Source organism: Arachis hypogaea, chromosome 8 (assembly GCF_003086295.3).
Source record: "Arachis hypogaea cultivar Tifrunner chromosome 8, arahy.Tifrunner.gnm2.J5K5, whole genome shotgun sequence".
Lineage (NCBI taxonomy): Eukaryota > Viridiplantae > Streptophyta > Magnoliopsida > Fabales > Fabaceae > Arachis > Arachis hypogaea.
In genome coordinates, this window is record NC_092043.1 from 36,728,590 (window position 1) to 36,742,008 (window position 13,419).

Below are 13,419 nucleotides of genomic sequence, written 5' to 3' on the forward strand. Positions count from 1 at the left end.
GAATTTTTTGTATATAACATATAAATTTTTATGTGAATGTATTTTGTTAATTGGATAAGTTAATATTTTAGATATGTTTTTTCAAAAATTTTACACTGTGCACTAAAATTTATGTATTATATATTAAAATTTTTGCATATGTTGTGCATATTTTGTTGGTTAGGTATTAATATTTTGGAGATGTATTTTTTTAAAATTTTGTATTATATACTAAATTTTTTGTTATGTACCAAAATTTATGAATTGTGTGTTTTTATTGGTGGAGTTTTAATATTCTGGTTATATATATGGTGATTTAAAATTTTTATGCTAAATAATTTTGCATAAAATTATTTTTAAAAAAAGATGAAAAAATAAAAGAAAAAAAGAGGAGAAGAAAAAGAAGAAAAAAAAAGATGACATTAAAAAAATGACAAGGATAATGATAAAATCATGAAACAATAGCAAGAGAAAAGATGAAGAAATTTTATTGATTGTTGATCGACTGAATTGTCGATTTAATTATGAAAGTAAAACTAAATATATATAGTGCATTGCCTATGAAAGATAAAAATAAAAATAAAGGTAAGATAAGATAAGATAATAAAGACTAAAATTGTAATTGAATTTATGTATTCTATTGGGTTGAATTTGTGGGTCACAAGACTTCTTTATTGTTATCATGAGCTAAGGTGAAAGAGTAGTTTAATACGCCCCCCGTAAGTTGGTGGATAAAAGATGTTAATAATCCACAGTTTGAATAAATTCCGATGAAATTGTTGAGGAAGACGCGTCTGACGTGGTGACGCAGAGGGATATGCGTGCGGCGGAGATAGAGCTGCCGACGACAAAAATATAAAAAGAGATGCTGTACTTGAAGGAGAGAGAGCAAGCAGCGATTTTAAAAAAAGCGCGTAGAGCGCGATAAGATTGATCTTCAGAGGGCACATAGAGCCAATAATATAAAAAAAAGAGGGCGCGTAGAGCGCAATAAGAGTGCAGATGGAATTGTTGAACTGCTGAAATAGAATGCAGACAGAATTGTTGGAAGAAGGCGCAGACAGGCCATAATGACTATTCAACGAATGATTGTTTTTTCCTGTTATAACAATGGTAACCAAGATTGATATTGGATTTTTACTTGGATGAATGTAATAGAGATTGACTGAATTCTGGGCTAAATTGGATGATTGGTTATTTATTGTAGGAGGAGGTTGAAAAAAAAAAAGAAGTCGGGTAATTTCTCACAGGAAAGATGATAGCTTATGTATCCTCTTCAAGGAGGATACCAAGACTCTGGTACCATGATAAAATCGTGAAAGAATAGGAAAAGAAAAAATGAAAAAATTTTATTGATTGTTGATTGACTGGATTGTCGATTTAATTATGAAAGTAAAACTAAATATATATAGTGCATTGCCCATAAAAGATAAAAGTAAAAATTAGATAAGATAAGAAGATAACATAAAGATAAGATAAGATAAGATAATAAAGATTAAAATTGTAATTGAATTTATGTATTCTGTTAGACTAAATTTGTGTGTCACGAGACTTTTTTATTGTTGTCATGAGATAAAATGAAAGAGTAGTTTAATAGATAATAACCAAAAATATGTACAACATATAAAATTTAATTACATATGGTTGAAAAATCATTTGTCTCTCTAATTTTATTAATTAAAAAGAGACGTTGTAAAGAAATAATAACAATAATAATAATAATAATAATAATAATAATAATATAAAATACAGCATTACTTAGTTACTTTATTAAAAGTCAAAGGTGATCCATATATAGGTGGATTTGGTTTAGTTTTTTTTTTTTTTACAAATTATTTTTAATTTTTATTTTAAATAATTAGGCTGAAATGAATATGATTGTATATTTTATTACCAAATAATCTACCAATCAACTTTCTTTAATTCTTGTGGCTCACTGCCAAGCTATAGACATATTAGGAATGATGATGTAGGCTCATGGGATAAATCCAATGGATAGTGAAGTAGTTTTCTTTCTGGATTGTACGAGGATGATAATGAGGCGATTGTTTATTGTGCTTAAAATTGGAGGTTTAATTTGTCCCAAAAAAAGTTTAAAAAATAATATTTAATTTATAAAATATAAAAATAAGGTTATTTTTATATTATTTGATATTTATTTTAAAAAGTAAGTTCAGCATCAAATTAAAGAAAAAACTAAAATATTAGTTAGACAATTATTATTATATATAAATAAAATTTTATTATTCTAATTCCATTTTTTGATGTCACCAAAAAAAAATTCCATTTTTTGATGGCTATGTCAAAGAAAAAAGATGGTATGACTCCTTCAGGAGTCTCAATAGCTATGCTGGAAAAGTTTTGATTGCGGATGATTTAAAAAAAAATCTTTAATTCTTTATATATTTATGTATAAGGTGTGAATTTTACTCATCTAATAAAATGAACATCCATATATATCTAAATGTATATTAAAGATTTTTCATCATTTGGTCTTTTAATTATTTTTTTTACTAATTCTAAAATTATCATTTTTTATTTTTCAACTTTCTAAACAAATTCTACAATTTATTAATTTTGATTTCAAAATGAAAAATAACTATATAAATCTTAAAAAAAAACGACATTTCTATTTTATATTTAGTTTTTACTATTTAATATCTTCTATTTTAAAATACTTAAAATACATATAAACAAGCACGTTGTTTTACTACTAGTGTTAAAAAAGTGAAAAAAAAAGGAATTAAATTGTCATTAATTACATTATTTAGTGAAATTTAGTACGTATTAGAATCTATTGATATAAAATGAGAAAATGAAAAGAGTGGTATATAATAGAATAAATTCTAAATCCAAATAAAAGCAATTTATTATGATGACCATGGGATAATATAAAAATATTTGGTAATTAAAAATATTTAACTAAAATTAATAAAAACTTACAGTAATTAATAAATATTAAATAAAATATTTTTTTTTCTAATATTACCCGAATAATATAATGGTCCTTCTATGGCCAAAGTTGAAAGAAAATTGAAGTAACGGTCCCCATATATAGCAGCTGTACCTGTTGCCTCACGCATGAACACCGCATAAATTCAATTTTGTAGGGCCGATTCATCTCTGATCTTCATCATATATATCATGGCCGTTAAATGTGCGTTTTGTAATTACGAGAAAATAAAATCGCCGTTTACTCCAAACTATTATATTTTTATGTGCATGAAAGATCCAAGTGTAATTTTTTAATTATATTTGTGTATTCTATATTAAATTTCCTATCCAGTTTGCTTTAACTCTCGAAACTGAAAGCTGTAAACTACAAAATTCATCGCTTGATGCTTGCATCCTTATCTCCACGTTTAAGTGGAGATTGTTTTAGTGTTTTTATTTAATTATTAAAATTAATTTGTTAATAAATAAAATCTCTGTTGCTGATGTAAATACTAATAAAATTGGCAACATGGTTGGACAAACGCCGAGACATAATCTAAAAGTAGGAAAACAAATTAAGATTATCTGTAGTTTATTATTATGTAATTTAGTTATAGGTTTTTTATTGTTTTTATTTGAGATTAGGAGTACCAAAGATTTTTTTTTTGGTTTTAGCTTTATGTCTTTTGAATAGTTTGTGGTAGTTTTCTTTGCAAAACCATTTTAGTTCGTTTCTCACTTTTAAAGATCAAGCATAATAATGTTAATTGTTAAACCAAAATGATACCACACGTAGTTTAATTATTAGAAAAAAAAAAGAGTAAACCACAAACGTGACAAAAATGTTCTAATTTAATTTGAAGCAAGTCTGCATCCATGTATTTACTTCATATTAAAATATTTTTATTATTATTTTTTTAATTTTCATGAATACTTTGTCGTTTCCATTTTTAAGGACACTTTCTCAATAATTTTTTCGAAAAAAAAATTGTGATCTACACTTAAAAAAAAATTGTCGCTACTAAAATTTCAACGGATTTTTAGCTGAATTAAGTTAAGTATATTGTCTAATTTCATTAAATAAAATGAATGTATTAATTACAAAAAAAAATATAAAATAAAATAAAGAATGCATCATAATCAGTTATCTTTATTCTCTACGCAAGTAATTGACTAATTAAATCTCCCTAATTTCTGGTCCAGGGTATAGCTTTCTGTTATATCTTATATCTCACATGGTTAAATTTTGACAAAATGAGTTTATTTCATTAATAATTCCATCTATTTCACGTGGACACAATCAGATTGATTACGTCCCCAATGATTCGGTAACTCTTGTTAGTTATGATAGTTTAATTTTTATGGAATGATGAGATCATACAACTTTCTTTACCTAACTCCTTTTCGCGTCGGGTTTACTTTAGTTTGGTTTAGTTTTATTTATTGGTGTGAAATATTATATGTATATTAGATATTACAAAATAAAAAAAGAAATTATTATCAATTTTAAAAATAGTTTTAATACATTAATAATGTAAAAAAATTATATAATTGTATAATCAAATTTATGTATTTAGATAATGTTCGGTGGTTAGGATACCGGACGGGTCGGAGGAGTCCTAAGATGGACAGGTGTGGTGTAGCCTGAATTGAGTCGCGAAAGTGAAGTTGGGGGAAGCCGACTTCCCGAGCTCTTGGTGCGGAGAGAGGTCACCTGCAAAGACACTACGACGCCCAAGACAGTAGAGTGTGCAGGCGAGAAAGGGGTAGAGTGGTATGTGGCGTACCTTGGGGGAGGGGCAGGACCCTCCCCATATATACTGTGTCAGAAGTGGGTCCCACAAGGGCATAACCCACCTTCCTCGAAACTTTCTTATACAGTTGTAGCGGCTAGCTGTCTTGAACGCGTGTCCGGGTCGACAAATGAACGCCTCACACCCGACCGTTCGGGTCGGGTGGTTAATGGGTCGGGTCGGCCCACGTTTCTTTTGGGCCAGGTCGTAACAGTGTTCCCAACGCGCCAGGAATAGTCGTGTGGGCTGTTGGTGGCGTGTTATCTCTTCTCTCACGCGTTGTCGCCAGGTCAGCCGTCCGTGGAGGGGACGTGCCTCTTGCGCGCGTGTCTGTTCGTTGCTGGGTCGATCCTTCGTCGCCTCGTTTCTCGTGCAGAGCATTAAGTGCTCATAATGGGTTAAAAAACCCGCGCGCAAAGACCATTTTGGCCCTAGTCTTTTCGCGCTTCTTTGAGTGGCAGTTTTAGAACAGTTTTGCATTCATCTCCATATCTTCGCTCTAGCTACATCTATCCTCCTCTTCTCCAAAAATTTCCAGAACGTCGTTATTGCCTTCTTGTGCACTCGCCTTTCTTCATTCTTCTTCAAATCTTCACAACCAATCCAGGTAAGCATTCATTTCTTTATTTTCTGCTTCGTGTTCATTTTGCCTTTGCCTTTGTTCCTTCTTCATGCATGCTGTTTGCTTGATCTTGTATGTTGAATGGTCTTTAGCGTCAAGTAAGTGTGTTGGGGGGGGTTACCATTCCAGGGTAGGCTTTTGTTTGTGTTTAGCTTTAGCCATGCTTGATTCTAGTTACAGAATAGGTTAAGTGTAGTTTCTGGGTTTTTTCGAGCTCCCGACCTCATAGACTAATTGAGTGGTATCCCCACTGTAGGTATGCCTCGCGTTGTCTCCCGAGCTTCTACCTCCGCCGCGGTTACGACCCGTACGCTTGGGTGGCTTCCGACTTGAGGGACTCCCTGAACCAGATGGGTGAGGAGGAGCTTACCGAGTTCCGTCAGGCCGAGTACTTGTGCGGGGGTACTGACGAGGAGGCCAACTACGACATTTTTTGCCCCTGCCCCTCATGAGCAGTTGTACGAGCTCAATTTCCACGCCCCCCGGGTTGCCGACTGGATTTGGTTTTACAAAGCCATGTTCACCCAAGTGGGGGGTTCGCATCCCCTTCTCTGCTTTCCAAATGGGGCTCCTTAGTCGGATTTCCGTGGCGCCGTCACAACTGCATCAGAACAGTTGGGCTTCAATCCGCTGTTTCGAGATGGTATGTGAATATTTGGAGCTGCCGGTGTTTGTCGACGTTTTCCTTTACTTCTTTAGTCTCACGAACCCTTCCAAGGAGGAGAAAGCGAGGAAGGGGTACATGTCATTCCGATCTGCCCAACGACGGAGAATTTTTGGCTTGTTCGAGGACTCTTACCATGGGTTCAAGGATAAGTATTTTAAGGTGCGTTCGGTCAAGGGTCGCCACCCTTTTGGTTGTCGTTGGAAGGAGAACGCCTCATCCCGACGTATTGGAGTTTCGGGGCGAGGTTCAATGCTTTTATTAAAGTGACTTACAAGGGGATGTCGGTTGTGGACCGGAAAATTGCCGACGTACTGTGGGCCGTTTTCGGGAGAAACCATGTGAACCCCCACCTCCTTATGGGTAGCCGGGAGGTCATCAGGGATTATATTTGTGAGTTGTTTTTGTCGTGTCATTTTCTGCATGGTGGCTTCTTTGGTTTGTTATGCTGATTAAAGACTAACTTGTTCTTTTCTGTTGCAGTGGGAATGTCTGCCGAAGTGACAGGACTTGAAAGTTTGTTCAAAACTTTCCTAGCGGAAAGTGACGGGCAGAAGGCCGACGAGCAACCGGCAGCCCCTCCCGGGGACAAGGGGGATCAGGCTGTGCCCTCACCTCACGACGTCGTTATGTTGGATAAACTTGTTGATGCGGCGCGCGTTTCTCCTGTTCTCGAGGAGGCGGCTGGTACCGGTCATTCATCCTCTGCTCAACAGGTCGAGGATGACGACTTGGGGGTCATTCCTACCCCTAAGAGGCAGAGGTCACACTCCAGCCCCAAAGGGGCCCTTACCGTGATGGAGAGGAACTTCGATGTTGGGTCGTTCATAGACTCCCAATTGCTTCCTGGCACGGAGGAGCATTTTCACAGTACCGACCTTGCAGGGCAGGCGCGATGGATGTATCGCACCCTCCTCTGTGGTGCGGCCATAGCTTGGAAGGCAGAGTTCGAGTTGTCGGGTATGCAATCACTACGTCAGAAGCTTGAATCTGCCACCACAGCCAACAATAAATACAAAGCTCAAGTTAGAACACTCCAGGGGCAGTTGTCCGAGGCAAAGGAGAAGCTTAAGACTGTCGAGGAGAAGGCTGCATCTGCCGAGGAAAAGTTGAAGACTGCTGATGCTTCCGTATCCCGTCTGACCGAGCGGGAAATGACTTTGGAAAGCCAGCTTAGCGCCGCGCAAGGTCGGGTGGTTATCTTGGAAAAGAAACGAGACGCGGCCGTCTCGGTTGCTAAGACTGCCCAGGATGAGGTCGAGGGACTCAGGAAGAAACATAAGGAGGTTAGAGAGCAAGGAAAGAGTGCGATCTTTATGATCGAGGAGGCTCTTAAGGCTCAGGTGAAGATCGTGGCTCCCGACTTCGATACCTCGGCAATCGGGGTTTTCAAGACGATCAAAGACGGCAAGATTGTTGATATGCCCAAAAAGTGAACTCTTGTACCTTGTGTTTTTGTGGTTTTGTTGTAGAATTTTTGAAACTGTTTTGTCATACTTTATTAGCCACTTGGTCGGCTTGTGGTTATCATATTTTTCTGCTTATCTGGTAGTGTTTACGGTTTGTTTGGTTCCCGTTTTGTCGCTGTTGCTCGTCATTCGTTTATCGTTACGTTGGTATTTTTGGCGAGGCCATGTCGTGGCTTTATTATTATCGTGGCCATTTTTTATGGCTTTTTAACTTGGTTGGCTCCCGAGGTGATCAGTCCCAGGACGTCGTGTTGTCACACCGTTTACCGTTCGTTATGAGGAACGTATTGTCGCGGGATACATAGTTGAGGAAAAATAGAAAGAGAAATTTGTTAAGTAAACATTAATCGGCAGTTAAACAGGTCTACAGCCATGGTAAGTGTTTTAACAATAGTAAATCACTGAACTCGTCGAACCGCCTATCCAGCGTGCTCGAGTTAGGAATAAAATCTTTTCAAGTTACCTACATTCCATGTTCTCGGGATTTCCTTGCCGTCGACCTTCTCCAATTTGTAAGCGCCTTTGCCGAGCACCTCTTTGACCCTGAGGGGCCTTCCCAATTTGCCGCCATTTTTCCTTCTCCTTGGGTCGGTATCTCTATGTCGTTGTGTCGTAAGACGATGTCATTTTTTTCAAACTCCCTCTTGAGCACCTTGGCGTTGTAGCGCAGGGCCATTCTTTGTTTTAGTGCTACTTCTGTCAAATGGGCCATCTCTTTGGCCTCATCCACCAGGTCTTTCTCCACTGCTTCTTCTACTCCCTTCAAAAGTAGCCACGGGCTTGGCTTGCCGATTTCCATGGGTATCATCACGTCCACCCCGTATGTCAGGAGGAAGGGGGTTTCTCCCGTGGAGGACTGCTCGGTTGTACGGTAAGACCAAAGGACTGAGGCGAGTTTGTTGGTCCATGAACCTTTTTTGTTACCCAGCCGCTTCTTGAGGCCTTGTAAGATGACCTTATTTGCGGACTCGACTTGTCCATTCGTCTGGGGGTGCTCCATTGAGGAGAACTTCTACTTTATATCCAGGCCGTTGAGGAATTCTATGAACTTTTTGTCAGTGAATTGCGTCCTGTTGTCTGAGATGGTGACCTCCGGGATGCCGAATCGAGTTATCACTGCCTCCACATGAACTTTCTACAATTAGATGAGGATATGCTAGCCAATGGTTCGTCCTCTATCCATTTGGTGTAGTAGTCGATGGTAACTATGAGGTATTTGACTTGCCCTGTGCCAACCGGGAAGGGTCCCAAGAGGTCGACTCCCCACTGTGTGAAAGGTCGGGAGGACGTCAGTAGGCTTAGCTCGGAAGCGGGTGTTCTGTGGAAGTTGGCGTTCTCCTGACACTTGACGCATTTCTTCACAAATTCTTTGGAGTCTTCCATTATTGACGGCCAGTAGTATCCAGCTCGGATTAGCTTTCTTGTTGGGGCTTTGCCCCCGATATGGTGGCCGCAGCATCCTTCATGGACTTCTCTGAGTACATAATCCGTCTGCTCGGGGTGTAGGCACTTCAACAGGGGTTGGCTGAGTCTCTTTTTAAACAGTTGTCCCTATATGGTCGTATACTTGGCTACCTCCCTTCTCAACGCTTTAGCTACCTTCTCGTCGTCAGGGAGTTTGCCGCTTTCCAAGAAATTGACGATAGGGTCCAACCAGGAGGGGCATATCTTTGTAAAGTGGAGGGCAACTACTGGTTCCTTGAGCATGCCTTGGATGAGGGATTGGTTGCCCACTCCCGGTTTTGTGCTTGCTAGCTTAGATAGGAGGTCCGCCCGTGTGTTCCTTTCCCTTGGGACCTGTTGGATCGTGACCTCCTCGAACTGGTTGCTCAATTCTCTAACATTTTCCAAGTACTTTTGCAACAGCGAGTCTCTGGTTTGGTAGCTCCCGTTTACTTGAGAGGTGACGACATGTGAGTCGCTACACACCTCCAACCTCGTCGCCCCAACTTCACAAGCTAGGGTCAGGCCTCCCAAGAGGGCTTCGTATTCCGCTTGGTTGTTTGACACCGGGAACTCAAACTTGATCAATTGCTCGTATATGACCCCGGCAGGACTTTCCAAGATGATCCTGGCACCTCTAGACTTTTGGTTGGAGGCCCCGTCTACGTGGAGCCTCCACCGTATGCCCGTTTCCTCGGTTGGGTCCCTCGTTACTTCTACCAAGAAGTCGGCCATTGCTTGTGCCTTAATAGCATGTCGGGGTTCATACCGCAGGTCGTACTGGGAGAGTTCAATGGCTCAAGTCATCATTCTTCCCGCTAAATCAGGTTTTTGGAGTACTTGACGGATTCCATGGTCCGTCCTCACGATGATCTGGTGGCCTTGGAAGTACTGCCTTAGTCTGCGGGAAGAGGTCAAGAGTGTCAGTGCCAGCTTCTCCAGTTTGCTATATCGCGGTTCTGCTCCTTTTAGCGCTCTATTCACAAAGTAAATTGGCTGCTGAGCCTTTCCTTCTTCTCGCACCAAGGCTGCCACAAGCGCCTCCTCCATTATGGCCAGGTACAGGTAGAGTGGTTCTCCGACCTTGGGCTTCCCGAGTACGGGGGGTGCCGCTAGAATCTCTTTGAAGTGATTGAACGCCTCCTCGCATGCAGGGGTCCACTCGAACGATATCCCTTTTCTCATCAGATTGAAAAAAGGTAGAGCTTTTGCTGCCGACGCTCTAAGGAAGCGGGACAGTGCGGTGAGCCTTCTTGCTAGTCTCTGGACGTCTTTGATACAGCCTGGGCTTTTCATTTGGAGTATCGCCTGGCACTTTTCAGGGTTGGCTTCCACCCCCCTTTGGGTGATCATAAATTCTAGGAATTTTCCGGCCTCCATGGCAAAGGCGCACTTAAGAAGGTTGAGCCTCATGCCGTGTTGTCGGAGGGACGCGAACACGTTCCTCAAGTCACTCAGGAGATCATCAGGTCGGACGGTCTTCGCGAGGATGTCGTCTACAGAGACTTCCACCGTCTTGCCTATGAGATCGCTGAATATCTTGTTCATCAATCTCTAGTATGTGGCCCCCGCGTTTTTCAAGCCAAAGGGCATCACCCTGTAGCAATAGATTCCTTTAGGTATTATGAATGCTGTTTTATCCTCGTCAGGCTGGTGCATCGGTATCTAATTGTAGCCGGAGTAGGCGTCCATAAAGCTCATATACCGGTACCTTGCCGCCGCGTCGACAAGCGCATCAATGTTGGGAAGGGGGTAGCAGTCCTTGGGGCATTCTTTGTTAAGATCGGAGTAATCTACACACATCCTCCACCTCCCGTTGTGATTTTTTACCAGAACTACATTCGACAACCAGGTCGAGTAGTTTAGTTCTCGGATAAAACCTGCTTCTAGGAGGCTGGCCGTTTGCTTGGCCACCACCTCTGCTCTCTCTTGTGACATCTTCCTTCTCCTCTGAGCCACTGGTCGGGCTTCAGGCTTGACGGCCAGGTGGTGTGACATGAGATGAGGGTCTATCCCCAGCATGTCGGCTGGCGTCCAGGCAAACAGATCGCCATTGGCCCTGATCATTTCTACCAAAGGCTCTTTCAATTCATGCAGGAGGTTTCTATTTACGAACGTGAACTTTTTCTCCGTGTCCCCGACCCTAAACTTCTCCAGGTCCCCCTCTGGCTCGGGTCTGGGCTTGTCGTCGACCCTAGCGTCCAGGTCGGCGAGGAACACTCCTGATGCTTCCTTGGATTTTTTCCTCAAGGATAGGCTGGCATTGTCGCAAGCGACTGCCGTTTCCAATTCTCCTTTTATGGATCCCACAAATTCGTCTTCCTTGACAAACTTCATCACTAGCAGCTTTGTACTGATCACTGCCCCAACATCGTTAATCGTCTTCTTCCCTAGGATGATGTTGTAGGCCGTGGAATCCCTCAGAACTACGAACTCAGCCATTATCGATCTTCGCCCCTGTCCTTGTCCCACGGAGACCGGCAAGGAGATTATCCCGTCTGGCTTGATGAAGTAATCGCCTAACCCTACAACACCGTGCTGGTGAGTCGTTAGATCGGCATTCCGTAGTCCTAATGCATCGAACACGTTGCGGAACATAATGTTCGAGTCTGCTCTTGTGTCTATAAGGATCCGTTTGACGAGACCGATTCCTACCCTATCCGTGATGACCATGGGGGGCTCTCTAGAACCTCGTCAAACCATTGGTCTTCCGGGTCGAAAGAGATGGATGTGGCCCTTTTGGAGCTTCGCGAAGACGAGGAGGAGACCGCCAGGACTTTGTCACCTTTTTTGTGAGCCGATTTCGACCTTGGAGCCGTATTTGTCACGGTTACTACATTCACTACGGTAAGTCCGTGGTCGTCATCCCTTGGCTCTTGTCGTCGCTTCACCGTTCGAGTCTTGTCTTCCCCATCGTGGTCGTGATTTCATCTCCTCGGCTCCCTGATGAGATGGGAGAATTCGGCTAATTTTCTGTCCCTGATCGCTTGTTCCAGTGCGTCTTTCAGGTCAAAATAGTCCTGTGTTTTGTGTCCATAGCCCTTATGGTAATCACAGTAGAGGCTTTTGTTCCCCCCAGTTCGATCCTTCAGAGGACGGGGCTTTGACAAGATTCTCTTCTCAGCTATCTGTTGGTAAACTTCTATGATGAGGAGGGTGAGGTGAGTGTAATTGGTGAATTTTCCGATACGAGGAAAGAGTCTGGTGCCTTGCTCGGGCCGCCATCTCTGGCGTGCTCCTTCCGTCTTTCTCCATTGCCGTGCTGCCTGGGTTGAGTGTAGGTGGGCTGCCGCTTGTTGGCAGCCACAACTTGACTGACTTTCTCATCGTTAATGTATTCGCGGGCTACAGTTTTGATTTCTTGCATCGTCCAAACTGGTTTTGGGGTGAGGTATTTTCTGAAGTCCTCGTTAAGGAGCCCGTTCGTGAGGCAGAGACTGGCCACCGAATCGGTTAACCCCTCAATCTCCAAGCATTCGTCGTTGAAACGATCTAGGTACTTTCTGGTCGTCTTGCCAGTTTTTTGAGTGACGCCGAGCAGATTGATCGGGTGTTTTGCCTTCGCGATTCTGGTGGTGAATTGTGCTAAGAAGGTGCGACTGATATCCGAGAAGCCAGCCACGGAGCCTTGCGGGAGGCTATTGAACCACCGTATCGCAGGGCCTGCTAAGGTGACCGGAAAGGCGCGGCACCTTACTTTGTCTCCCACTCCCTCCAGGTTCATTCTGGCCTCAAAGGCCATGAGGTGCTCCTGCGGGTATTGGGTTCCGTCATACCTCATGTTCGTTGGTTTGTCAAAGTGCTTTGCCAACCGGACTTCGAGGATGGAACAATGGAATGGGGTAGCGCCCATGATCACGGGTCGCCGTGTTCCCCTATATCTCTCTTCTCCGCTTTCGCGGTCTCGCCTCATGGTGCACGCCCGCTTACATTGGGCGTAGATGATTGTGTCATTTCGCCTCCTAGGGTGTTCCCGGTCCTCCCGGCTACTTCCCGATTCCAATCTTGAGACGGGAGTACGTCGGAAACGACTACTTCGGTGGGAGGTTCTTCCCTGACTCTCGGGAGATTGGGAGTAGTCGGGGTCGGAAGGATGCTGATGATGCTCCTGATCTGCTAATTGGCGCTCCAGGTTTTGCACCCTATGGCGCAGTTACTGCATTATTCTCGCGCTGTCGCTACCAGTTCCCCCAAAGGGGCGTCTTTCTTGGGCTCTCGAGTGCGACTCGGTTCGTCGCGAAGTGGACCTCAGCCGCTCGCAGGGAGAGGCAACGGAGGCTGCCCCCTCGAGGCCCGCTGCGTGGCCATGGTCCCCTGGACCTTGCACGATCTCCATTTAGGCGTTTGTCCCCACAGACGGTGCCAATGTTCGGTGGTTCGGGTACCGGACGGGTCGGAGGAGTCCTCGGATGGACATGTGGGGTGTAGCTTGAATTGAGTCGCGAATGTGAAGTTGGGGGTAGCCGACTTCCCGAGCTCTTGGTGCGGAGAGAGGGGGTGTCACCTGCAAAGACA

General features: G+C 42.6%; 2 protein-coding genes across 2 annotated transcripts; both read right to left on the reverse strand.

Annotated features, from left to right (window-relative positions):
- Positions 1-7,924: 7,924 nt before the first annotated feature.
- LOC140174721 (uncharacterized) lies at positions 7,925-8,461 on the reverse strand. The gene has a single exon (XM_072200222.1). The coding sequence runs from the start codon at positions 8,459-8,461 to the stop codon at positions 7,925-7,927; it is 537 nt and encodes a 178-aa protein (XP_072056323.1).
- A 3,585-nt stretch (positions 8,462-12,046) lies between these two features.
- LOC112705332 (uncharacterized) lies at positions 12,047-12,757 on the reverse strand. Its single transcript, XM_025756163.1, has one exon. The coding sequence runs from the start codon at positions 12,755-12,757 to the stop codon at positions 12,047-12,049; it is 711 nt and encodes a 236-aa protein (XP_025611948.1).
- Positions 12,758-13,419: the final 662 nt, after the last annotated feature.